The sequence below is a fragment of the Fringilla coelebs genome, assembly GCF_963513975.1.
Source record: "Fringilla coelebs genome assembly, chromosome: 5".
NCBI classification, from domain to species: domain Eukaryota; kingdom Metazoa; phylum Chordata; class Aves; order Passeriformes; family Fringillidae; genus Fringilla; species Fringilla coelebs.
In genome coordinates this window covers 68,493,198-68,520,549 of record NC_140033.1, presented here as the reverse complement: position 1 = coordinate 68,520,549, position 27,352 = coordinate 68,493,198, and the positions used below count along the sequence as shown (strand labels likewise).

Below are 27,352 nucleotides of genomic sequence, written 5' to 3'. Positions count from 1 at the left end.
ACACCCGGGGAGGGGGTGTGTGCGGGGCTGTTACCTGTCTGCAGCCAGCTCCCCGTTGGTTTTGCCCTGCACAGGGTCCTCCTTGTACATCCTGGTGCCGTAGAAGTACCAGTACAGGGCGCCGCTGCTGTCCTCGCCCAGCGGCTCCACGCGGAGGCTGTCAGCGTCCAAGCCCTGCGCCCACCGGGAGCCCCCCGCCAGACGGTGACAAGTTGAAAAGCGGCCACATTGTCACACAAAACATGATGACACCCCTCGGTAAACACCTCCCTCCCTCCTTCCCTCCCACCATGCCACAGCAGCAGTACAGCTGCTCCTCCCGGCCAAGCTGGGAAAATGTTACTCCGGGGGGAAGATGACGTTCTCTCTCTGTCCAGGGAGGGATTTAGATTGGCATCTCTAATTTGAATGGCCTCTCTCATTTTAACATTTCATCTCTGGTGCTCCTGACAGGGAAGGTCTAATTAGTGCTGGCGACAGTCACGCACAGCCCTGAGAAGCTCCCTCCCCCCCTCCCCTCCTCTACCCTCCCCCAGCTCCCCCAGTATACTTCATCCCCATCCTTTCATCTCACAGCATCCCTCAGCAAGGCAGCAGTCTCAGCTCTCACAGCCCTGCCATTACCATTAAAGCATCTCCAAATTCACTCTCTGCAGAAAGAGTAGCCAATGCAGCCAACTTCTTTTGTGACTCCCATGTTATGAATACATCCACACAGGACAAGGGCCCAAGTTCTGGGCAAAGCAGAGGAGGGCAAAGCAAACTGCTGACCCACTGTGACCCCTTCTCATCCCAGGAAGATTCTGATCTGGCCCAGCTCCTGTGGCCACACAGAGTTTCCCTCCTTCCTGCTGCCCAAAGCACCTTGAGGAGGTCGAAGACATCGTCTGCGTCGAGGCGGTAGTCACAGAGGCGGTGCAGGATCTCCACCCGCGTGCGCAGGGGCAGCTCCTGGAAAGTGCACTCCCTCAGAGGGTTGGGCTTCCCTTCCTCCAGCTCCCAGCGGTAGTTGATGATGTCCTCCAGGTAGCTGTGAAACGTCTGGGATCTAACCAAGGAAGAAAAGAATCTCACATACTTACTGTAGTTTGTAGTGTCCAGAAACAAGCAACTGCAACCAACACAATGCAGGGACAGAGAGTACCTGAAGGAAACCTGTCAGCTATGGTGGGTGCAGCTCCATCATCCACATTCCCAAAACACAGCAATCTCATTGCCACATCACAGGATGTCATGTCAGAGACAGCTTTTTATACACAGACTGTTATTTCTTTCTAAGCAGAATGAGCCAAACATGGTAGCAACTCATCTCCTTTCTATCCCAATGGGCAGAGCCTTGTGCTAGCATCAACAGCCACCCTTAACTAAAATGGGGTGCAACAAAATTTATGAGTCTGCTCCCCTTCCAACTCTTCCTATTTGATGTGGAGACAATTTTCTTCAGATTTCCCTTTGCCCTTCACATCTGTCATTGCTCCTCTCTACTTTTAAAGAAATTTTCATGCCGTGGTTCAGTGGCTTGAGACTTTGCATAGCTGATTGCTTCCTCCCCACTTTGCTGCTGTATGTGGTCCCTGGCCTCCTCTCTCTCCATCCCCTCAGGTGCAGCCACATTCTGCCTGTTCCTCCACTGGTGGCTCTGGCAGGACATCTGCACAGCCCACCGCACACACGTGGCTTGGACACTGCCACACAACAAGGCTCATCCCCAACACGAGTGCACCTCCCAAAAAGGAGTCAGTACAGAAGACTCCCCCATCTGTACTCTCCCAGATCATCAAGCTGAACACTTGAGCTCTTCACAAACATTACTATTAAAATGATCTTTTCGATTTTCTAGCTGGGTCACATTAAGTCCTACTTTCACTGCCAGCAGTTCATCATAAAACCCAAGGAAGCAGATATTTCTCACCCTCATCTAGCACTGAGAGTGAATGTCCCCATATGACACGTTTAAGACCCCTGATGGAGCTTAAGGGTAAAAGAACTCCTGCCTGTATTTCAATGAGACTTAAGCTTTTACTCTGAATGCTCAAAATTTCAGGGGAAGGAATTTCAGGAAAAGGAGCCACGTCCCTAAATATAAAACTTTCTCAAGATCTGTCCATATGACTTTGAGTCCTGGGAGTTGCCAGGCTCGCTCAGCCTGCTGGAGTTGTGTACCCTGAGCACAGCAAAAGGGGACCCCCCCATGCCCCAGCCATTCTTGCACACACGGGAAGTCCATATGCCAGCAAGAACACCACTGGGTACACATTCCCACCAGCTCTCAAAAAGGCAGCTCCACTTGATAGGTTTTTGGCACAAGCAGATTACTCTATATGATTAATGGAACAGCGCCAGCACTACAGAATTGCATTTCCCTGAGAAATTGCTAACTTCTACAAAAGCTATTATATTTTAACAAAGAGGTGGAGGAGTGTGATCCAGCTGAAGAAAGATCATTAAAAGTCAACAAGAAGTTAGCTATTAGACAGGGGTCTTCCCACATTGGGTAAAGAGCAGACTTCTTTGCAAGGACCACGACTGGACAGTGACTGCGAGAATGAAGGAACAGATGCCTCAAGCCATGTCCACCTGGCAGCATTTCCCTTCCTCCTTGGGTAGAGAGAAGCACAGATCACCCTGCAGATCTCTCCTCACCAGCCTGCTTCTTTCTGACGTCAAATGCAAGCTGACCACCCAGAGATATCTGCTCTCACCATACCACTGTTACCAGCCCTCTGGTTGTATTTAACAACAGATGCTTGAGTGTACCTGGATCTCGTTCCCTCTGCAGCCTGGAGTTTGCTCCATCTGCATGACACAAGCAAAGCATCAGTGTTCCCAAGTATTGTTGTTTCACTAATGTCAGCAATCAGACAAATATAACTTGGAACAGCCCCCTGTGCTGACAAAGTTCAGTCACAAAGGGAGGACTGACATTTTATGAATTGCCTCAGAACTGCCTCAAGTAGTAATTTTAGGGTGAAAACTACAGCAAGCATCCTTTTTTAAAGTGAGATATAGCTGTGCATTCCTGCATTGTCTTTCTCAAATATCCCAAGACCTGACTTCAAGCAAGGACTTTGATTTGAGAAAGGGGGCAATAGATTCCCTTCACAGATTTTGAAGAGGGGTATTTGATAATGCGTCTTAAATGTCAGATATTTACAGAAGCTGTTAGATTAAAAACAAAGAAAAAAAAGAGAGAAAGAGAGAGAAAGAAAGAGAAAGAGAGAAAAAGACAGAGAGAGAAAAAGAGAGAGAAAAGAGAAAAAAAAGAGAGAGAGAGAAAGAGAGAGAGAGAAAGAGAGAGAGAGAAAGAGAGAGAGAGAAAGAGAGAGAGAGAGAGAGAGAAAGAGAGAGAGAGAGAAAAGAGAGAAAAGAGAGAAAAGAGAGAAAAGAAAGAAAGAAAGAAAGAAAGAGAGAAAGAAAGAGAGAAAGAAAGAAAGAGAGAAAGAAAGAAAGAAAGAAAGAAAGAAAGAAAGAAAGAAAGAAAGAAAGAAAGAAAGAAAGAAAGAAAGAAAGAAAGAAAGAAAGAAAGAAAGAAAGAAAGAAAGAAAGAAAGAAAGAAAGAAAGAAAGAAAGAAAGAAAAAAAAAGAGAGAGGCAGCTTTGATTGTCTACCCAGAACAGAAGCAGTGACTAGAACATCTTTTCCTGAAAGCAATAAAGTGTCACTGGTATTTGGATGCTTAATCCTGAACCAGAAGGCAAATGATTGTAAGCTCTCAGACAGCATTTGAGTTTCAGCCCCACAAGTTCAGTTCTTCAACTCCGACAGAGTTCAAGGCAGAAGATTATTTCATCAAATCTGATACAGAGGTTCTGGCTATTTCCAATAAATTGGACTGAAAAAGCAGTTTCCCTACGATCCTGAATAACTAGCAGATGAAAAGGATTGCCAGAAAGAAACCACAAAAGTAAAAGGGTTCTATCTACTCCTATTTTTTTTTTCTACCTAAAAGAAACCAGGAAGGCTCAGACAGATACTTTTACCACTTGCACGAGTTCACTTATCTTGCTCTATCATTTTGGCTGCTCTCAAAGAAAACTGATCCAGGAAGCCGTTTAATTCCAGAAGATCATTTGAAATCTTTGCCTATGTAACTCTCCTTCCCCCTAGGGACTGGCTCTGTTGATTTAACCAATTTGGTTTTAGTTTGACTTTCACATAAGTGGCTAACACTAGAAATTTCCGCCGTCCACCCGGTGTTCAGTGCATTACAAGCTCTGTTCTTAAGAGTACTTTTGAGTTCCTACCCCCATCAATTTTCAAAGACAGCTACTGTGCATTTGTCGCTTTGAATAAGGATAGAAATAAGAACCAGAGATGGGAAACAGATGTCTCAAGGCATTCCCAATCACTCTCAATCTTACCCAATTTATATTTTCCCTCTTAATGGGAACCGACCTCTTTTCTCCAGACAAATGTATGGTGCTCGTCTTCACCCTGTCTGCCACACCTACACTTAGTTTCACTTACCCCATCTCTTATATTTCCCTTTGAAAAAGTTTCTGAAACAGCTCTCTTGGTTTAGAAAAGAAAATACTCAGGGAGGACATCAATCTGTGAGAACCCTGCCCTTGGGGCTCTTCCCTGCTCAAAGCAGAAATGCCCAGGAATAACTGTTTAGAATTACCTATAAAATTAAAACCCAAGAATCAGAGAGACTGGATCCAGGAATGGAATTACCTGGATATAGTCTGTTAAATACCCTTCTTTCAAGTTCAGCACTAGGACATCCACACACTTGTACACCAATACAAGTCCTACGGAGTCTCTCTTGCAACTGAGAACCTCCAAAAACTCTTTTGTAAGTGGGAAGAGGGCAGGAAGGAAATCACTGAGCTGAGGAGACAGATGTATCTCTTCTCCAGAGGTTCTCAGCATCACTGAGATGTGTAAAAACACTCAGCAAGTGGAGGCAGTGTTAGGTCAGCCATGTCCTTTTCTCTACAAACTGGAGCATTCCCAAGGAGGTTGAACTGGTACAAGGGCACATTCTGTCTCAGGGCATCTATCCAAAGGAAAACCAACCCTCTTCTGAAAGTAACTTGGGAGTCTTAGAAAAAATTTACAAGAAAAGTGTGAGACCACGGGCCATGACTCTCACCACCTCTCAACCACTTCCTGATGTATAGCACAGGCAGCTTCCACACAGCTCAGTAACCAAGGAAAAGTACTACAAAGATCAGCTATAACAGATCAGAAAAGGTACCTTGAAGAACTCTGCAACTCTAAAACTTCTCCCGTACCAACTCGACTAGCACCACTAATATTTCATAAAACAGATAAACTTTCCCTCACTTGTCAAAACATCCCTTGCTTTGCAGTTGCCCCCTGATGTGCAAAGCAATTTGGATAAGCTGTAGTGGGGCAGTGGTGGAATGGTACATGGATATCTATGTGGTACATCCCACGTGGATGCAGATGATTTTTCAAGAGCCCAGTGCAATTCTTAGTCTTATCCCTGGCTACACTCTGAAACCACAGGGCTGTTGTCAGAGGTCTCTATCTTTTGCTGCAAAGACTAGAAAGGAGGTCGAAGCTGAATTGCAACTGTGGTTGAAAGTTTTAATCATATCTTGCATATACAAAGAGAAATCTGGGGCACAGGGAAGGACACGACCTAGCACATCTGTGTCAAAGGGGAGGAACAGCATCAGACAATCCACAAGAGTACCAGGGAGGTTGCAGCTCAAGTCTCAAGTTGCCTGTGATCTTTAGTAGCAGCTGCAAAAAAATCAGGGCATAAAGAAGATGGAGCAAGTTGAGGGAGGGGCTCCTCTCCACCATGGGTATCAGCGCCCAGAGCAGCCAGAGAAATGATCCAGCCCTGACAGCTCAGCGCCGCAGCCCGGCCATCTGCTGCCCGGCTGCCTCCCAAAGAGGGAGGTTTCTCTGTGCTCCAGAGAGGGGAGCTGAGCACTCCTCCCCCTGCCTGGCAATCCCAGCGCTTTCCCCTGCTCAAAGGAGAGGCACCCTTCCCATCTCCCCGGCTTTGAACGCGTGGGGTCACGCTCTGCTGTCAGAAAAAAGAAGCTTGGTCACTGCTCTCGTCACCGTGCCCGGCTTCCTAGAGGGGCTCCTTTGGAGACCTCAGGAACAGAGGGTGAGAATTTCACAGAGCTGATGGGATACATGGAAAAATTTGGTTGGAGCTTCTGGTGTGTACGTTTGGCAGGGAACAGCTGCACCTAGAGACCCCGGCCCCACAGCGACCCTGTAGGAGCAAACTCAATGTGAAATTCCTTCTGAGCAAATTGGGGCTGCAATTATGTGTACAGACACACAATGCTTATTTTCTTATCCTCATGCCCAAAGGAAGTGGAATCACTTGTGCTTTTAGTTTTAAAGACTCCAAAGTAAATCAAATCTTGGCTGGAAAACTGTAAACAAAATCAAGCCAAACAAACAAAAGCTAAACCAAACACTGATTCAGTAAGAGAGTCCCCGTGTCAATCTGTGCTTCCTGCAGGCAGCATGCCATGGCCCAAGTGTGGAATTACTGTCACAGCACATTGCCCTATCTGGTCTGCTGCTGCCAATTTTTTTACAAGCCCTCCCCCCACACACACATCTCTTAAAAAAAAACCCAAAACCCACCCCTCACAAAATCTCTGGTCCTACGGGAGCAATTATTGGATTAAAGGAAACATTAGGGTATGGAGTTGAAATACAAAAATTTACCAATGATGTTTGGACACTGCTTGCACACACAAATAAGCCTTCTGAAAGTGTAGATGCCAAATAATTGCCTGGACCCACTAGCTAGAATATCTATCATGTTGACAGTGTTTTAAGTCTCTTGTTTCATTTAATTTACAAAATGCAATGGAAGAGTAAATACTGGCATGCTCTTGAGCTAAAACTGCTGGGAAAAAGGCAAGGCTGACCTGCATCTAATCCCAGACAGTATATTGTTCTTGAGATTAACACCAAGAACCCTGACAAAACCAGGGAATGACAGGGAGCAGGGACAAAACAGACCTCTTCCAACTCCTGTCCAAGAGTTGTATGTGGGAGGAACATGGAAAACAAGACTGGGAGAGCTCAGCCTTTCTACCAAAGACCATTTAAACATAAATGTAATTACTCTTGAAGTTCCTATTACAGAGTTAGCCACTAAGGGAAATAATAGAGGTGATCCTTCTGTCCAGTAAAGGCTTTAAAAGCTGAAAAAGACTCGAATGCATTCAGTCACCCAGCACAAGTGTGGATTTTAGGAGGTTCTCAGCACTAAATGAAAAAAGACTTCTTGGGCATCTAATTCACAGCACACAAGAGAACTGGCTTTGCCTCTGTGATCTCTCTAGTTAAAAAAAAAAACTACCAACAAAAATTTAGGTCTTACCAGAACAGACGTTTTATAATGGAATTAATTTTATGGACTGAAGATATTTCACCTTATGGGCTGGCACCTTTAAAGTTCTGAATTGGCAAAAAGGCACCAGCTTGGTGTTGGGAGTCACTCAGGTGTTAATGAGAGCATTAACTGACAGATGGCATTCAAGATATTTCTCGCCTCTCCAATGAAGACAGCTCCTTTGCTGCAGCAGAGATCAGGAAAGCTTAATTCTTAACAAGCATACAATGCTTTGGCACAAAGGCAAGCCCTCTGGAAGGGAATGGGAAGGATTCAGGGTTTGCTGGGATGACCTCAGTCAAACATCATTAACAGGGTCAGGAGAAGCAAAGCCTGTTTCAGAAAAAAAAAAAATAATGTAAGGGCCCCCATGATCAATCTATCGTGGCTTGTCAGAAAGAGAAAGCTTGGGCTGACCTTAGAAGCAATATGAGTTACTACTACCAGCCTGACCTTGAGCTCTCATGTAACAATAGAGACCTTTTTTTTACTGTATTAATGAGCTTTCTTATCAGAGGTGGGGGAGGAAGCTTCATGGACCAGCTTGTACTTCACCTTCAGTTTACCCTACTGAGAAACTGAGTCAAGTATGATGCAGGGGGAAAGAGATAGTGCCCCATCCTGCAGGGGGAGAAGAGGGTTGGAGAGGAATCCTTCCAAGCCCTGTGTGTGCAGCTGGCTTGGGAGGTGTGCAAGCCAACAGGCAGCACATATTGCTCAGACCAGGGGCCAGCTTGTCACCAGGGTGACCAAACTGCCTGAGGTCCAAGGGTCAGGAGCACCCTGAAGGGTCTTTCCACAGAACATTCCCTGCAGCAGAGCAAAATGACCAAGAAGCTGGAGATCCAGGAGTCATGACCTTGGGCTTTAACAGCCACATTTAGCAGTGCCACTAGCTGCACCACTGATGGGGACAGACCTCAAAAATTCCAGCCAAGGACAGTCTAGAGGGACCAGTAACTCCACACCGTACTTGCGACAGACCTCAGCAAGGTCCAACAAGGCAGAGCTCTTGTGATGAAGGAAACAAACACTCAGACACATCCTGCTTTTCAGAGCCTGTTTTGAATCATGCCTGGAGAAAACCCGCTGTAGTGGCTGTGAGCAAGAGTACAGCTGACATTAATGGATCCTGAAAGTGATCACAAAGTAGGGAGGAAGAAAAATTCAAATTACATTGATCAGACCTTCAGAGCGAAGCATCTTCTCCCAGAGTTGTAAAGACAGCAGAGATTGCTGGAGCACAAAGCCATCACAAGGCATGTACTGGTCTGCCTTTTGTCTTCCATGGCAAGCTAGAACTAGTTTTGTGAATGCAGACACTGCCCAAACCTCAGTAATTCTGTGGCTTACCTGTGCGGCCATCAGGAAAGGGAAGAGGAAGACATCCGAAGAGTTAAGCAGGTGGATGGCACTGGGCTCTCCACACAAGGACATTTTTCTTCACCATTGCTGAACATGGGAATACAATCTTTCTACATTAGAACCATTGTTTTGTTTCAAAACAGAAGGACAAAAGATAACCTAGTTAGCAAACGTTAAGTAGCAGCAACTTTTCCCTAAAACAATCTGGCCTAACTCCAGGATTTGGTGGTCTGAAATTGGAGCAATTGGAGGCTTCCACATCCATGAAAGATACACCCATGTCTTCCACAAAAGTAAGGGAAAGCAGAATAATTTCAGCACCCTAGCAATTCCTGTTCCCTGCTCCTCATCTGTCCATCCCATAGCTCACTTCCAGAACTCAAATGTGGCAGAGACTACCTTGAGAATATGCTGAAGTGATGCTTAGAGAAGACATCAGGGTTCTGGACCTTTCCTCCAACATGGTAACACTAGGCTAGGATAGGAGGCTCACCAGCAGAAGGGCAGCACAATCCTGCTAAAGAAATCCAATTTACATGGTTGGATCGAATTTATGTGGTTGGATTGACACAGTGGACTTCCCAGCTGAACTCCAAAAGTGTTCATCTTTAGGAGAGGGGAAAAAAAAAATCTATGAAACCCATGGCTGTCAGCAGCTATAAGAACACTCCTGCTCCTTGTCTTCCTCCATCTTCCATGCCATCAGCCCTGGGAAGCTGGAAGGGGAGCTGGCAGACGTGCTGCATCCCACAGAGAAGCAGAATGGGAACAGCTCTGGAGCGAGGCAGTGTCTCTGGGGAGGCAGGGAGAATGGAGAGCTGATGTGGGCTGTCTGCTCTAATAAGGGATCACACCACAGGAGCATGTGTTGGCTTGACAGAAGCAAGTGCAGCCACTTAACCTGGCTATGACAGCTGAAGTGGGAGCGTTGCTTTGCCACCCCCAAAAACAGGGGGGTATGAAGAAAGAGAGGGGAAGGCACGAGGTCACCACAGCTGCCCACCCTTCAGGAACATTCCAGGTCTCCTTGTCCAGATTTCTCACCCCAGCCACAGCCTGAGCAACCGTGGAAGTTGCCAGCTTGGGCTCCTTAGCATTACTAGAGCACGCTCAGCAAGTCTCAGACTAGATGGAGATGCCCTTTTACCTCCCCTGAGCCAGCATGTTCTGCCTCCCACCCCTTCTCCCTCGCAGGAAGGACAGCAGGCAGCAAGTCCACTCCTCCCAGGGAGGAGCTGAAGCCATCTCACACACCAGTGTGGCAAAAGGGCACGCTCTGATCTTCCCAGCTGCCTGTGGCCCATGCTTCTCCAGTGATTTGGCTCTTATCTAGCAACAACCCTACAAATGACACAGCTGCTGGGGCTGCCTTGTTTGTTATTTTGCTGAGGAAAGGCAGAAAAGCAGCAGAGATATCAGCACAGATACAGCACTGTCCTGCATTGGTCTCTTCTGGAAAGGCTCTTTCCTAAGGCTGGCAAATGCCAGGGACAGGCAGGAGTGCTGAGATAAGTGTCTATTTGATCTTTTTTCCTCCATTCACCCTGGGTTTTTCACTGCTTTATGTTCACAAAACGCCAAGGCAGCTAATCAGTGCTCTGTGACCCCTGTTAATTGGGCTGTGTGAGAGAAAGGCTGCACTGGCAGGAGAAATCACACATACCTGTTACTTTGAACTGTCCTGTCATACTCTGTCTCCCTGCTTGCAGGAGCTCCAAGCACCCTTCTGTGAGCCAGGGCTGCTCTGTTTTCATCACCATCCCCAGGATCAGCAGGAGAGGCCACAAGTGTTTTGTGTTGTGGCCCTGCCTCTTAACACCTCAAAGCACAGGGAGGCAACAAAAAGGCACATTGTTGTTTCTCCTTCCATGTGAGAAGGTGAAAGTAATTTTAGGTGATGGCCCTTCTTTCACCTATGCCCAGCTGCTCCTCTCTGCCCTTATCTGCCTTGCTGTTTTCTCCCTCACCCTCCCCACCACAGCAGAGGAAGGAGTGAGCAGATGCCCAGCATCCATCTCCCCTTCCCAAGGGACCAGCAGCCTACATGGCCAAGTGAGCCAGGGAAGGAAAGTGATTGGTGTGAAGATGCGAAACATTGGAGGGAAAAGGGCTTGGATTTGCCAAGCCTGGTGGATTATGCAGTTCTTGGAGGATGAGGAAGACACATATTGCTAACTAGATGCATGCTGGGTGCAGGGGCCTGCATATGTTTTTTAGGTGGGAGCAAGGGCTGCTTCAGTGGTTTTGTTGCTTGATTAGGAAAAGGAAGAAATAGGAATATGGTATCAATGAAACCAGAGCAGCCAGAAATACCCCAAGCAACACTTGAAGGTACATGGTACCACAGAAAGAGAAAATCCTGGGGGGGAAAGGGATAAGCAGGAGGATACAAACACTGCCAAGACAGATTCATGGAATATTAGTAAGACTAAAATAAAATTTATTTGTCTTTCAATTCTAGCTCAACCCCTCCTTCAAAATCAGCAAGTCTCTGTGCAATCTCCACCAAGGGATGACTTGTGCTCTCACTACATGCAGGGTTTTGGTCAGGGAAGCAGGAACTCCACCCCCCACTACTGATGCTGCAATTTGAGTGAAAACCAATAATGGCAAATCAATGAGTTGGATACATGGATTAAAAGAGGGGGAAAAGAATTCTGCTAAAAGATCCTGAAACATCTCTCTGTTGAGCAAACTGTATTGCTATATATATTTGTGAAAACATGAATTAATGTAGCATTAGATGAACAGAAAGGATTATTTACCTTGAATGCATAGAAAGAACAGGCAACTCAAGACAGTTTTTAAAACTGTCTTGCTCCTTAACTACAACTGCATAAATACAATAAATTAAGAGTGATGATGCTACTTTCCATGGGCATTGCTGTTTTTGACTCAGGGTGACCATGTTCACACCAAATGTGTGTTTAAACACACCTGCCCAGCTTTGCTGACACACTAACTCCACAGATACTCTGTACTTCACAGTTTATTCAATTTTACCTTTAGGGCACTACCCTGAAACCATGAGTCAAAGGGTGAAGGAACAAATCAGTTGCATTCAATGTGATATACAGCCCATGAAAGCACCAAGGGTAGCTTTAAACTGCAAGAGGAAAACAGCTCTGTAATCAGTCACTGACATGCATTATCAACCATCATGTTGAAACTTGCACTACAGCTCCAGCACGGAGGAAGGCTTGAAAATAGTGCCCTCAGTTCCTTGAGATATGGCTGAAATTGTAAAATGCTGTGAATCTGGAAATATACAGGAACTTCCAGAAAGCTCTTGCTGAGAAGGTTGGTCAGACTCCTGCCTTTCTGAATGGGAAGAAAACTCCAATGTCTGTCAAGAAGTAAAAGGTTTCTGCTTCTTTGGTGGGGTAGCACTGAACAGTTCAGCAACCAAAGAGGAGACAAGCTGAGTGCCCCCAGAAGGGTCAGCTACTCTTTTCCTGCCTTGAGGAATCTGTTGAGCCATGTGAGCCCAAGAAAGAGGCAATATCAGTTATGAAAGCTTTCCCCAGCAAGGCAAGCACAGCAGGCACTACAGCAGGGTGGTTCCAGTTCTGATGCCATCACATTTTACATCTGATGTGCAAAGGGCCAAGGAAAGAAATTATCTCACACCATCACCTATGAAAAATTAACAATAGAACTGAAAATGCCTATTACACCTAAAAAGCTTTGCTGTCAAGCTGTGATTCTACAAGAACACACAAGTGAGATGTCTAAGTGCAGGCCATCTCCTGCCATGTGATGACATTGATCTTGGCTGGGGAAGGCCAGGGAAAATGGCTTTCATTAAGCAATGAATTCCCTGGCATGCTGGTGAATAGGCTTGGAGAGCTGAGCAGAGCTGGAGCCCAACACTTCCCTATCCAACAAGATCTATCACCACAGCTAGACTGAGAATATGAATTTTTGCCTCAGAGCATGTTCAGAACAAGAGACAAGAATCTCCTAAGACCTTGAGGTACAGAGAACTCTGTCATGTTCAAAATCAGAAAGTGAGTGACAGCCACCAGCGGCCAGGACAGAATGGCAGGAGGCAGAAGAGAGGTCCTGAGCCTCAGAGCCAACAGAGGCTGTGTGCTAAAGGCACAAGATACACACTGGTACCAAAGGATGGGAAGATAATGGCAAAGAGATGTTTCCATGACAGGTCTGATGTCAATGGCACTGGTGCACAAGACAGAGGTGCAGAGTAAGACTGAAGGAACAATGCTCTGACCCGTGGAGCACAGCTGGTCCCCTGGTGAAGCTAAGATCACCCAGAGAAGACTAAGCCATGCTGATGCCAAACAGGAGATTTTACAGGCACATCAGCAGGCTGGATGACACCAGCATTACCAGTAAATGATGCCACTTTTTGCATGCTACACAAAACCAAAGAACCTGGGTTCTCCAGAGAGCAGTACAGTAAATCCAAGACAGCAGCTCCTATGGTTGGGTTTAGAGCTCAAAAAGCAATTCCTGGACCTGAACACAAAACCATCCCACCTGGACATTTCTGCAAACAACTTAGGAAATGCAAGATACCTTTCTCCCTAATAGGTAGATTGGAAGCCAGATTTTTGTCAGCCTTGTAAAGAAAATCAAAGGCAGGAGGGTCTCCTGGCAGCTGAATTCAGTGAAATGCTGAATCTGAAAAGCCCTGGTCAGCAGGTGAACACCCTCCAGTCCCCCCATGGATGGATGCCCCCCAGCACCCCTCAGGAATTCGGAGTGCTGCATTCTTTTCCCATTTCTTCCCCAAGGCTTATCAGACACTGGGGATGGGAATGGCTCACAGGCAGAAGGATCACACAGCCAGGACAGCTTGAAGCCCGGGGGCTTCTGCATTGCTGGTGTGTCAAGTACCTCGGGCTTTGAATAACAAAGGGCAATCTCTTGAAGGATCCAAACAAAAAGAGCCAGTGTCAGAACTATTAGCTAATCCAAAAACTTGTTTGATAGGGATAAAAAAGGGAGGAAGAGAGATCTGAGCGCTGAAAAAGGAATGAACAAGTTCCTTTGGGGAAGATGACTGGGGGGAATTTGGGGTGAGGGACACCTGGGTTCCTGCAGGATGGGTACACAGCCAGCACATACTGCTCTGAGCTGGAAAAGTGCAGGGAGGGATGCTGATGGCCACACAGACAAATGAAGGGTGAGAACGGCTGCTGCACTCCCTGCTCTTGCCACACACTGCTTCACGTGCATGTTTTTTGACTTTTAAAGCATGGATATTTTCTTCCTCGTTTAGTGTCCTGTTCTGTGTGACCTCAACAACCAACCACACAAGGGGTGCTCCAACAAGAAGCTACTCTGGACATGATGAAATGAAGATCAAGGCACAGTACCCTCTATCTCAGGAGGAATGAACACAGTCCTCTGGATAGTCCAGAATAAATAAATGTATCTACAGCCCAAATTTCACCTTGTGATTGAACAGCAAGGGCTTTGGTTTTTCTGCAATGACAATTCACTTCTCCCATCGATGACCTTCACCTGCATCTAGCCCAGCTTCAATATGTATTTGCCAATTTTAATCCACATGCTTCTTTCTTTCTACTGCTGTTATTTGATTCTTTTTGAGAAGCTCCTTGGGGGCTGGAGCTGATTAACTTACAAAAGACCCAAATACATCTCCTATATTCTGAAGGAGCAAATAGGAATGGGGCTTACATGCACCACATTGAGACTGGAAGAGGATCATTACTTACTATTCATTCCTGGATCCTTGAAGAACAAGTGAAGCCAGCTTAATGCTGCATTGTTCATTCCTAGTGCCCATCAACAGAAAGCATGCTTCCAATTCATTGCCACAAGGAAAGACAACAGTATTGCTGTGCCATAAGCACTTGTGATTGTTTGGGGGCTGCAGAGAGGACCTTAGGGTATTGCAGTGATGATGAGCACCGTGGGGAAGAAGCTGGAGTTATTGTCTTGATGATGATGATGGGGAAATAGGACACATGCCTGTATTACAGCACAAATACACATGAAACAAGCCCTTATGTGCCTTACTGCTCATAGAAAAATACACTTAATGTCAGAGAAAAGAGTCCCCTGCGAGGCACAAAATACCTAGTGTGGGGTTGTCTTGAAGCAAATAAGCTTAGCAAATTCATTTCTTAGAACCAGCCCCACACATTATAAGTTTCTGGAGACCATGGATAAACCCAAGTTTTTACAGATAAATAGCTCCTATAGAAGTCCCTTTTGAGATTTGTCTTTCATCTTCTTTTCCCTAAAGTTTAAACAACTACCTTGGTTGAGGCAGAAAGAAACTGAGGAAGGCTGGAAGGTAAAATGGGAGAAAAAGTAAAAGCAAAGGTGACTTAGAACAGGGGCTGACATGACACACCACATCATCACAGTGGCCAGCGGCTACTCCAGCTGCTCAAGCCCACTGAGGCTAAAAGGCTCCAAAAAAATTACTTCAGATCTTCTCCAATATTCACACTTTCTGAACCTGGATGAGGTGCTGGGAAGTGGCCTGCAAAGCCAACTGTGCTGGAGTAGAAATCCTGCACCAGTGTTTTGGAGCATCACTGCAAGCCTCAAGAGTGAGGGCAAAGGTTTCACATCAGGGGAACTTCCACACCCCATCTGTCTCTCTACCCAATCCTTTGCCTTCTTCCTTGAAAGGAGAAGATATTTTCACTTGCCTTCTCAGTTTCTTTTTTCATCATTGCTTTCCTCCTCCTCTCCAGAGTACTTGGTTTGCAACATCAAGAAGTTATAAATACAGCTGTCCCTTTCATATTTCATGCTCTGACACTGGCATGATGACATCACTGCAATCTCCAAGACCCTTTGCTGCCTGTTCCCTGTTCCTCCTTTGAAGTTTAGCCACCTATTCCTCCCTGTCAATGTTTTGCATAACTCCCTCTCCCCAGCAATCCAATCTGTTTGTCTCTCATCCATCTGCCCTGACAATAACAGCACAGCTTTTCCTTTTTCTTTCACTGTTTTCAGTCCTTATTCTCCACCACTATCCATGGAATAGCACTTCCAGAACATGCTACCAACTTTTCTTCAAATTCTTCTTTAAAGATTCATTTTATCCATCTGAGAATCAAAGACATTTACTTAGCTTTAGTTATATTTCAACTCTATAATTTTATTCCACTGTGCTTCTCATTAATCTCTGAATGACCGTGTTATTTTACTGCTGTAATCTCATCCTTCCTTTGCCAACACCTGCCAGCTGCTTCATTTTCACTTTTTACCCTTTAAAAGGCTCACCTTGCATGGCTTGGCTATTACTATAATAAATATTAAAATTAGATTCAAGATGAGCAATGCAGCCACTTCATCTCCCTTGCCCCCTCACGGTATCTCCTGTGCTGACAATACCAGGCTGATTCCAGAGGCCATCCACCAATATCCATGATGTATGCAAGGCAGCACTTGTTAAATTCAGACTGTAAATAATGCTGATCTTGTTGATATTCACTTGGCATTCATGAATATGACTCTGAATTTGTGAGGTGCTTTGTGGCTGGCCATGGAAGCAGTTGTTAAAATGAAGGTCGCTGGTGCAAGAGCCAGCTGCTAAAACTCCTTCCAAAGGTGGTGGGCACCAGCTCTGCTATGACAGCTTAGGCTGGCTGCCCCAGAGGTTATGGCATGGACTGAAGTGGTGAATTCATTCAGCTCAGTCTCAGTGCCTTGGCTGAGCTCTGTCCACTGCCTAGGTCACACAGTATCCATGAGACTGAAATCTCAGCTCTGTTTTGCCATTCCTATTGACCTGCCACTTTATCCCCCAGACCAGACTGACAAACAGCAGCTCTGGAAGGACACAGCTCATGTAGGCACATGTACATGGGTGATTTCAAGGTGTTAAGCATTTTACTGAGGTCTTTTTTTACCCCCAAAGCACCTGTAAGGACACAGTCTGCACAGAATAAAAGATAATGTTGGACAAAAGTGACAAAGCAGAAGGAAGAAGCAAAATACCCAGAGCTATTAAACACTGTCCTCAGAAACAGGTATTGCTCCTCAGTAAGTTAGAAGATTTCAGATTATCTCTCTCTTTCTGATGAAAGCTCAAATAAGTGATTACAGAACAAGTGTTAGCAAATACACAGAACAGACACAGTGTCCCTGACTATTCAGCAAGTAGGAAATACAGCTCTCAGATGCCATACTGGAGTGTTCCTCAATGCCACCACTAAGGATAGGACAGAAATAATTTAAATAATTGTGGGGAAGGGAAGAGGAGTTAAGGAATATCTTCTTATTATCCCTATTAGAACAAACCAGGTGCAAACTACAAGCCAAAGACTGCAAGGATCGTTTAGGGATCCCATAAGAGCTTAAGGTAGGTTCAAAACCAATGATCCCCTTGGGATGAAAAAAGTTCCAATGCATTAGGGAAGAAATAACAAGAAAAAAACAATTGAGATTCTTAAGGAAGCAAATCCCCTCTGGTGGCACAGGAATCAAAAAGAGTCTTCAGCTATACTGATGGACCAATCCCTGAGGTGTAAAAAAAGAAAAGAATCTCATGGGGCATAGGGGGAAAAAAAAAAAGAGATACTGTTTTTCTTCCTCCTCACAGTCTGGCCTTTGTGCATGTGGAAAAAATAAAACACAAGAAAAAGCAGCAAAGATGTTTTTTGAGACAAAGCAGCAGCATACAAAATGCCTCCCAATAAGAAACATGATAAAGTTACTAAAACTTTTTATGCCATCACATTAGAAAAACAGCAAAAGTGCAATAACAGAACATTGAAGAATGAGTTTCACCCAAAGAAAAGCTGAACAGCAGGAGCTTTTCTGGAATATTTTAGTTGAGTGTACACATCCATGTCACACCATCACTTCTTACTTAAAAACAGCTGCAGAAGGCTCCTGCTGCGGCCGCTGCCGTTAGCTGAAGCTCTGATCTTCCTGTCTTCATACAAGTCATCAAGCCACATTTCCTGCTGGAATTAAAGTGGCAGCCCCTAGGGACTGTGCAGCTACCCAATTTATATCACAGAGAATCTGAAGCAAGCAGTTTTTCCAAGTGCTTAATTTTTGTTTATTTTTTTGCAAACCCCGAATTCTAATAAGAGTTTTTCTGGGCATTTGCCTTTTGAAGCAATTAAAAGAAAACATAGACATTTAAAGACCTGTGCAAAAGAGCTGGGAGCAGGAAAAACCTGTGGGCAATCTCAGTGGCATCAAACCAAAGCATGCCTTGGATACCTATTGCACCCATAGTAGTTACATACAGATGGTACAGATGGTGTATGGATACTATCAGGGGTATTTATAAAACAACAAAAGCTGCAGATCATGACACACAAGTATTTTGGCTCAGAGTAAAAACAGAGAAACAGGGAAACTGTCCTGACCAAGTGCTCAAACTACCTGGTGCCAGGCAAGGACAGCTACAGGGTCATTGCTAAAGATGCAGAAATGCAAGCAACTGGTTTTTGTTCTGTACTTCTACAGTACTTAACACAGCAAGAACCAGGTCAATGGAGTGTTCCTAACAGCTATGATAGGTTATGATAAATAAGACTTTGGAGAAGATCACGTAGCATCCCATTAAGCAGTCTCTGTAGTTAAACACAGATATCCATAACTCAAAGAAAGTCTTAAGTTACCAGACAACACTCCTTAGACATCAAGCAGGGTAAAAAGCAGTCTCTCTTGTATGTGATTCTTTTTATTAAAAAAAAAAAAAGTCTGTCATAAATAATATCAAAATCAAGGCAAAGTTGCTCTATTTCAAAACCAAGGATCATAGAAGCCTACCAAAGTAATAATCTCTTTTTTTATTTTTTCAAAGAATGGAAAGCAAATCAAACTACAGCATGTTAAATTGAGCATTAGAAGGGCTCTCAGCCACTTCCAAAATTACTTGGGAGCACATTATAATTAGCAAAGGTATGTGACAGTTTTATACCCCTCTATGATGCATGATTAAAGCCAGGCAGCCCAGTCCTGCGCACCGTCAAAACAGATGTGACAAGAACTGCAAGCTGCTCCCAGACAGACTGTGAGAAAGCATAGGCAGATAACATTTTGGCCATCAAAGATGTAAGACCCGACACAAAACTAATTAAACCTCAAAACCCCTCGGAGAGGTAGGAAAACTGAGGTTTTATGAAGCATCCCATGCTTGAGCTGCAGTGCCCCAGCCCGAGAGCAGGCATGGGAACAAGCTCCTGCCTTTCTCTCTGAGGTGCAACAAGGAACAGAAATTTACAGCCTAGAGAGTAACAGCTCACAGCCTCAGCACGAGTATGCAGGGCACAACTGCCTGGAGAGATGCTGCAGTAACACCACCAGGATGATCTGTGACACTGCTGATTTTTCCCACCCGACACTGATACCTCTTATCTGTCTGCAGCAGAGAAGAATGGAGTCCTGGGCCACTGTGAAAAGCCAAGTCTAAACCCCACACAAGTCCTGCCTCTCACATTTGCATGGCTTTGTCTGCTGAGCACTCAAAATATCAATTAGAGGCTCAGCTTCCTACCAGTAACTGAGGAAAAACAAGGTACAGAAGGGAAGCTGTGCATCAGCCAAGGCCTATGCCTCTTCAAACTGGGGTTAGAGGGGCAAAAAGGTGTTGCAAGGAAACATGCAAGGAACATGGAGAATTTTAAGTGTGAAAATATGTGGCTAGTTTGTGTCTGAGAAGTGTATCCAAGCCATCGCTTTTATTCTTATTTATCTTCAGATTTTCATATTTAGACTACATCTTAATGCTTCTTCCTTCATGACATCCTTCTGCATACAGCATCTTTCCCTCTTGTTTCCAAGCAGCCTCCCCCATTGCTTCCTCTGCAGTGCTTCAGAGCTCACCTCTTCTCTTTAACATCCCAGCAGTTTCAGGCAGTTTTCCTGATATATCCCTTAAGCCATTCCCACCACACTGCTCCTGTTGTGGCCTCTTCCCCATCTCCTCTGCAGAAATTTCTTTCCTCATTATCTCCATGCCCACAAGGTAACCCCCTTCTACAGGAGGCTGCAGAAATGGTGCAGCTGGTTTCTCCTTCAGGCACCTCAGGCCTTCCCCAGCACAACTGTTTGGGTGACAGACAGACAGACAACTTGCCAGTGTCCAACAGCTCACCCATGATTCATCTTTGAATTTTCTTACTTAAAAGAGTTGCAAATGGGGAGGCAATTACACAGTGCAATCACTCAGTGGAGACTTAGATCTGGAGAGTTTTGAACAACCTCACAAAATTCATGAATTTTATCAAAGACAAATCTTCCCCTGCTGCTACAGGGGTAAGCTGGTTCAGGAGGGCAAAACACTTAAGCCTCTACTTTCTGATGGCTTTGGTATGAAGAAACAAACTTGCTGCATGTTTACAAGCAGGTATATATTGCTCTGTGGCTATTTTGATGAAGAAGATACACATGACTGCAGACCCTTTACAAGCAATCATTTGGAGATAGTAAAAGCAGTGCAAAAAAATAAAAAAGGTGCCTGATTCAGCTCCTGATACCCACTGATGCCGAATGTCTATGCAGCAATGAAAGAGAACTTAATTAAGTGGCATGTGCATATATAAATCAACTATAGAAATTTTGTTGGTTAATTAGAAATAGAGCTCTCAATGCAAGCACCTATGGTTCTGCCTATGCACTGGCCTAAACCTCTCCACAACAGGGGGATCTTAGGGAGCAGGACTGCTTCCAAGCAACTGCATGTGTTGCCAAGCTGTCTTTGTCCCCACAATTATGCTTTGCTATTAACATGATTCACAAAAGAACAAATAAAACACACTGCAACAAGCCTTTGCTATCACTGCAAGCACATTTTGCTGTGAGAGTGGCAGTCCTCTAAAGAATGATGCTCTGCAGATGTCTCCATTTGGGAGGCTGCTTTAGTGGACACTGACAAAGTGTCTCTGGATGTCAAAACCTCAAGAGAACATGCCAAACCACTTTCCAACATCCTGCAGCTGAAGTGATTCCAATACTTTTATTTCTAAGAAAATAATCCTTGCTGTCCCTTTGTAAAGCAAATGGAATCTTTCACGCAAGTGAGGTGTGCGCAGAGCAGCAAGTTTTATGTTATGCCATACATACAAACGTTGAAAACATATGTGATGACTTAATATCACTAATTTGACCAAACAGAGTGCAGAGCATAACAGCAGATGTGAATGTTCGCTGTGAGTGCCACAGCAGAGCATCAAACACGCTTTTGCACGGCATCCGAACAAAGGGCTTGGCTTAACGGCTCTGTACAATTAAAAGCCTCCAACTCAACCCAAGAGAACCCGAATTCCCTTTCACTCTGTGAAGCATCTGGCCTGATTGCTGGTGGCTGCTGATCACTGCCATGTCATCACTCCGAAGCCGTGAAACATCCCACCACCGTGTTAATTAGCTCCCCTTGCAGAGCGCTTAAGCCATAGAGCGAGGTTACTCACGTGATGTCTCTGCGCTGATAGCAACCTTGAAGAAGGCAAGCGATCAGGTCGCTGATAAACTCCACATCATCCCCGTGAAGAGCAGCTTCCAGTTCCTAATGAGCAGAAAGGAGAAAAGAAAAAAGAAAAAAATCCGACCATTAAAGTAATTCCTTAAAATTTCCTGCTAGCTCATCTGGACCAAAAAAGACCCAAGCAGCCTCACGTATGTGTACAGCAGCAGAGCACACATGGGGTAAACTGACCTTCCTCATCATTAAAAATACTGCTTCTACTGCCTCTTCACTGCAAGAGTTTATGGGAAGACCTTGAAAGGTTTTTACTGAATGTCACTCTCCAGCCAGAAGACTGATGCTTTTGTCTGGGTGCAGAAAAATAGGGTTCAGTGAGGTTGAGATACACTACAGCCTAATAGGAAAGGCATGATTTCTCTCATGTTCGCCTGATGGACAGGAATCAACAGTTTCATTCTTCTGCTTTACCTCCACTCACTGAGGCTGGTGAGCTCAATTTAAAAGATGTGCTCAGAAAGCAGGGCACTAAAAGCCACTTACAACCCAGAAGTAGCAGTTTCAGATGGATTGCCAGAAATGGCTGAAAGCTAGCAAGCAAATGCCTCAAAGAAAAGCAGGCATTTTGATTATTTAACTTATTTCTTATTCAGTTCCTTTTTTCCCCAACTCTAGTAAGAGAGAAAGGATGGAGGGATGTCAGATTTTGTGATCCAAAATCTCAATCCTCAGTGGAGAATATCATGGGTTATTCTAGCACAGTGGAGTTCACAAAGATGTGATGCAGAAATCAATCCACAAAAAGGATAAACTCCGGAAATTTAGTTATTACAAATTTTGCACATATTGTAAGAAATACCTTTTTTTCAGCTAGCAATTTCAAGCTTTGTTTTCCAAACATCATTTTGTTAATTAAGGTTTTATTTGTATGCCAGAAAATTAGTTACAGTAAGAAAAATCCACTTTCTCTAAGACTTACCATCTCTAGCATACAACATTTAACAAGATTTAATATGGATAAACAATATAGGCAGAAGAAACTATTCTTTTTGGGTTTCAGAGTAAATAATGGATTGAATACAAATTCCTACTTGAATGTTACTCAACAGACTGTTACACAAATAGCTAAGCTAATGGCTACAGAATAAAGGTTAATGGCCAGAGAATAAAGAATAAACGTTTTGGCACTTACCCAATAAAGAAGAGAAAGTGCTTTTTTTATTAGACCGCAGTAACTGCAGTAATAAAATTATTGATAACAGATTGCAGCTTAAATGCTGCTCGTAGCTTTTTATTGGAAATATATTAATGGCATATTTTCATTACCAACGCGGCTCTTATTTACCTCTTGTGCAACATGCAGAGGGCTTGGGGAGGGGAAGCCTGACACCTGCCCTGTGAAGAATGTACTAAACACATCTATTACACGTGGGAACTGGAGGTAAGGAAAGGGCAGCGTGCAGCTAAAGCTTCACACAGTGTCTCTGCCACAGAGATGGGGAAAGGACCAGGAATCTCTGTTCTCTGCCTCTAGATGAGCACCCTGCTTAATGACAAGTTAACACAAAATCTGCAGTTGCTGCTTGCTATCCCTTGGACAGAGTGATGTTATTGTTGTATAAATAGTAATCATGTTATATAAACAGTAATTACCGAGAGAATTCACTGACAATCATGGAATGTCCCGAGCTGGAAGGGACCCACAAGGACTGAGTCCTGCTCCTGGCCCTGGCCCTGATAAGTGGCTAGTATTTAAGAAGTGTTGACTTACTTTATTTGTAAAATATTTTAGTGGACATATGCCTTCTATAAATATCCCTGGAGGAGAGGGCAGCAGGGAGGACCTAAAGCACATGATATGCTAAACCATCCCAGGTGTGTTACCACATTACCACAATAAACCTGCAGCTCGTGAAAAATGACATGTCAGAACCCAGAATGATGGGCAGGGGGAAAGTAAGTCTCCAGGATGCCTCCCTGCATTCAGCCTCTCCCTCATCCACATACACTTGTTCATTAAAGCTGTCAGTCAGCAGTCTGCCCCTGCTAGGATGTGACAGCCTTTTGTAAGAGGAATATTTAAACTGCTTCCCGTGAGCCTTTTCAGCCTGCTGTTTGACTAACACTCCTTCAGCAGTGGCCACAACTGCCTCAGATAGCCCCTATCTGCAGCCATTGTTTTCCAGGCCCCAGAGTGACCTTTACATTTTTGGAGGTGGCAGGTCACCCCAGGAGCAGGGGGGCATTCCTGGGGCACTGGGCAAGATGCCACTAAAACACCTGGATGGGCTGTTCCCCCTGCCTCTCCTCCTGCTTTCTCCCTCCCAGAAGGATGCTCCTTGTCCTTGTCTCCATGGCAGGTATAGCACAAATTTTGGGGACCCAGTCCCAGATGGATCTCACAGCCGCTGGTTAAAGGGGGCTCTGGGCATGCAGACCAATGTGGGGCTGGGTGCAGAGTCCCAGTGCCATGCTGGGTTAAGGGGCTCTGGAACAAGCCAGGATTCATCAGCACACACAGCATGAGGCCAGAAAAAGCCCATCCCTGGCAGGTGTGAGGTTTTCAGTGCTTCTGTAGAAAGACACCTGCCCCATGCTCCCCAATGCCACGGGTGCTTCCTTGGAGCCCATCCTGATCTTCTGCTCCCTGCCAACAGTAACAGTGCCAGAATATTATGGTAAAGGCACAGTCCAAGTATTACTGTGATTATTTGTCTTGGAAAAAAGTTACTGACATTGTCCTGTAATGTTTCTGTCTACATTTCAACTATTGTTGCTTGTGACAGAAGGGTAGGAGCAGCGAGAGGAACCTGATGAATGAACACAGGGATTGAACCATGAGCCCAGGGCTGGGTCCATCAGCCCTGTTTATCTGAATGCCATGATTTCCTATCCCACTGGATTCTCAAATTCTAGGCTCTTCCCACACACCCAGAGTGCTGTGGGAATGACAGACACACTAGGAGGATGTGATGCAAATCTTAACATCTCAGGAACACCAACAAAGAGTTGGTATCCCTTCAGGTTTTCACCTAATGCTTCAGGCCACATTTAGCAGGAGGATTTTTCCAGCCTTCTCCCTCCAACAAGGGACAGCCAGCAAAGCAGCACACTGCTCAAGCAGCACATCTAAACAGGAGATGAATTGATGCCAGGGACTCTCAAGAGAAAGAAGCCACTAAAACAGCCCTGGTCCTAAGGGCAGACCCTGCCTGGGTCAGCCATCCCCACACTCCTCCAGCCTGGCCAGGACGAGCAGCTCAGCTTCCTCCCCGCCACCATCCTCCCCACGCCTCCAATCCTTTTGTTTTTCCTCTTTTCTCTTTGAGCACTGAGCTGTGAGCACAGAAATCTGAACCTTGCCAAAACGCTTTGGGGACAGCACAGAAAGGAAACAGAAGAGGCAGCAAATCAGCAGAGGAAAAGGGGGGGACACACATCTCCTCCTCCTCCTCTAGCTGGAGAGAGCAACAGACAGGAGAAAAGCAGGATTCTCCCCCTCTCCAGCTGGCGTCACACCTCATTAGGGAAAAGCCTGTTTAACGTCTTTCCCTCCCCCCAGCCCGGTACTAAATCCCCCCTGAGTCAGGCACGGACTGTTGGGAAGAGGCAATTGCCAGAGCAAGGGTGGGAGCAAGGGTGACCACCACCTCTCCCAGGAGGAGCACTGGCCCAAAGCAGGGCCAGCAGGGCGAGTGAGAGGCACCATCCTGTCTGTCCCCACTGCCTGGGAGAGGGCTGGGTACCCCACACCCAGCACTGGGGCAGGGATGGGTAACCCCACCAGCTGGGGGTCTGAAACAATCGCTGCTTTGGATGCCCTTTTGATACCTGCCTGGATTTTTGAGTCAACCTTCCTGAGGAAAGCAAACAAATGAGCCCACAACAGCGACGCCACCGTCACCAAGCTGTGGTCACACCAAGCATGGGGTGACCACGGGGCTGCTGCACACGCTTTTTTTTGAGCTGTGGAAAGCAGCCAGCCCCTGCTTCAGCAAGCTGACTGTGCAAAGGGCAGCCTCACAAAGCTCAGATAACAGACTCCCCCAAACCTGCAAGAGCCCAGCGTGAGCAGGCTGGGTGCTGAGGAACAGCACTACAGTTTAGAGGTTTCTTCTGTGCTGGAGCTGAATCATCTATAACTGAACGTGATGGACATAACGAGTTTAAGCACAGCTAAGCCTTGTCCAAGTTAGCCATCAGTTTAAAAACCCCAATCCCTTCAGCTCTATTTCCATACAGCTGCTGTTATCAGCTTTCCATTGCAGTGCTCCAAAATGACTCAACAGGCTTTAGGAGATCACCAAAAGCCACCAGCGGGACGTGCTGAGCCAGCCCCAGCCCATGCTCTGCAATTTCAATGCTGTCACTGAGTCAAGTCAGGATGTTCTTTTCTCCTCACAGATAATTAATGACAACAGGCATCTGGGCAAAAGTTTGGCAAGCTCATGCCAAAGGGTAGTGGGATTGGGCAGGAAGATGGAAAGTCAAGTGCAGGCCTGAAGTGCTTCCAAGAAGCGCCATTTATCCCTCTGGTGTGAAGTCAATGTGCTCAGCCCCCAGCACCTTCTCAGAATGCCTGAGGGATCCAAGCCCCCACCCAGCAGCTGCCTGCAGCCCAGTGCTGTGTTCTCCCTGCCTGGGATCCCTGCCACCATATGGAAATAGTTTCCAAAATATGAAGCCTACTGAGAGTGCTCTGCACGACAAGGCAGGAGGGCACTGCAGGGTATTAGGGGTGTTCCTAGGGCCAGGGTACCATACAGGGGCAAACAGCAGTGGGTTTAGCTGGCTGCCATAAATTCAGAGAGAAGTTATGGCTCCTAGTCCTAATGGAGTCTCCCACACATGCCATCCTAAGTGGCTGTTGGAAGCGGTGTGTTATCCAAGTCTGCAGCTGGATGCACCTCTCCCACCTTCCCCAGAGTCCTGCAGAGCCTGCAGGCTGCCCTCCCTCTATGATCCTCCAGGGCTTTAAGGTTTCCTAAGCTAAAAGGATCCTCAATCTCTTCACACTGCCTTTCCACAGCAAGGAAAACGGGTGCTGAATGCCCTCCCTGTGCTCCTGGCAGTGGGGATGAAGTCAGCAGCTGCCTCAAGGAAACACCATCATCTTCACCTCATCCTCAGGATCACAAGCTCAGAGGGAGCCAAGCTGGCCTTCTACAGTAGGTTTGGGGTGTGAGGTGAAGGGGTTAATGACACTCATCACCACAGTGGTCCCAGCTCCTCTCTAAGCCTCCATTCTGATGTGTGCAAGGTCAAGGGATGAAGAGCAAATACCTGAGGGAGGAAACAAGCTATCCTGTCAGAAGGGAACTATCATTTGGGATGGGGGACAAAGAAAGAGCAGGAAAGGATTCCCTTTCTCTGTTTCTTCAGGTTCCCCCCCAATGTCTGTCAGTGCCCTCTGAAATGCATACCTTCCTCGACTTTCTGAGAGCAGACTTTGAAGGCTATTTCAAACATGTTGTAAAATAGGAGCATAATGTTACTCCAGGGCTAGGCAGAGGTGTGAGATGACAGCTTTGTATGAGGGAGATTGGCTATAAACAGAAAGCCAGGGAGAATTTGTCACATTGCCTTCACGTTATGGCTGTTTGCAAAGTACAAATCCCACATGCTCCCCGCTGGTGCCAGCAGCACAGGGGTAATGTCAGCCATCCTCTCCTCCAGCTAGGAAAGGGGATGCAACAGACACTGAATTCTGCTCAGCTCAGCCTAAGCAGGTTTGCAAATGCAAACTGTTTGCCGTGCCAGTGGACATTTTGGTCAGGCTAGAATTTTCCAGACTTGGTTTATAGGCAAACTTACATTGTGTCTTCTTTTACCCCCTCTATCAGGATTAAAACTCTGAGACCACTGTGCTCTCGGTGTAGCACCTGTCCCACTTGCCAGAACAGCTGGAGCTCTCCATCCACACTAAGCTGCTGCCTGATCTCTCCCTTGGGACAGGGACCCTCCCCTATTTGCACAGCATGCTGCTCCTTGCTCTCCAAGAGGAATTTTTCACTGCTGTGCAATACAAACACAAAGAGCAGCTCACTCATGTTGGGTGGCTAAACTGTACTGAAGAGATTTCAGACTGATCAATCCAGTCTCCCTCATGCCCCATAGCCATCTACCAGTGCTAATAAAGCTTTCTTCTCCTCCTAGCTCATCTTGCCTGCAGTGCAAGTGATTTGAGAACTACATTTGTTATCAATGTATGCACTGTCATCACTTTAAAGATGCATAAC

At 45.7% G+C, this 27,352-nt stretch overlaps 1 protein-coding gene across 2 annotated transcripts in view; it reads right to left on the bottom strand.

The window, feature by feature from the left end:
* CECR2 (CECR2 histone acetyl-lysine reader) overlaps positions 1–27,352 on the bottom strand; it is a 92,509-nt gene that overhangs the window by 22,391 nt on the left and 42,766 nt on the right. For both annotated transcript variants that reach the window (XM_084205691.1, XM_084205690.1), the window contains exons 2-4: positions 21,103–21,197; positions 865–1,048; positions 35–174 (exon numbers count right to left, since the gene is read on the bottom strand). In XM_084205691.1, coding sequence (XP_084061817.1) covers positions 35–174; positions 865–1,048; positions 21,103–21,197 — 419 coding nt within the window. The remainder of the gene's footprint in view (positions 1–34; positions 175–864; positions 1,049–21,102; positions 21,198–27,352) is intronic.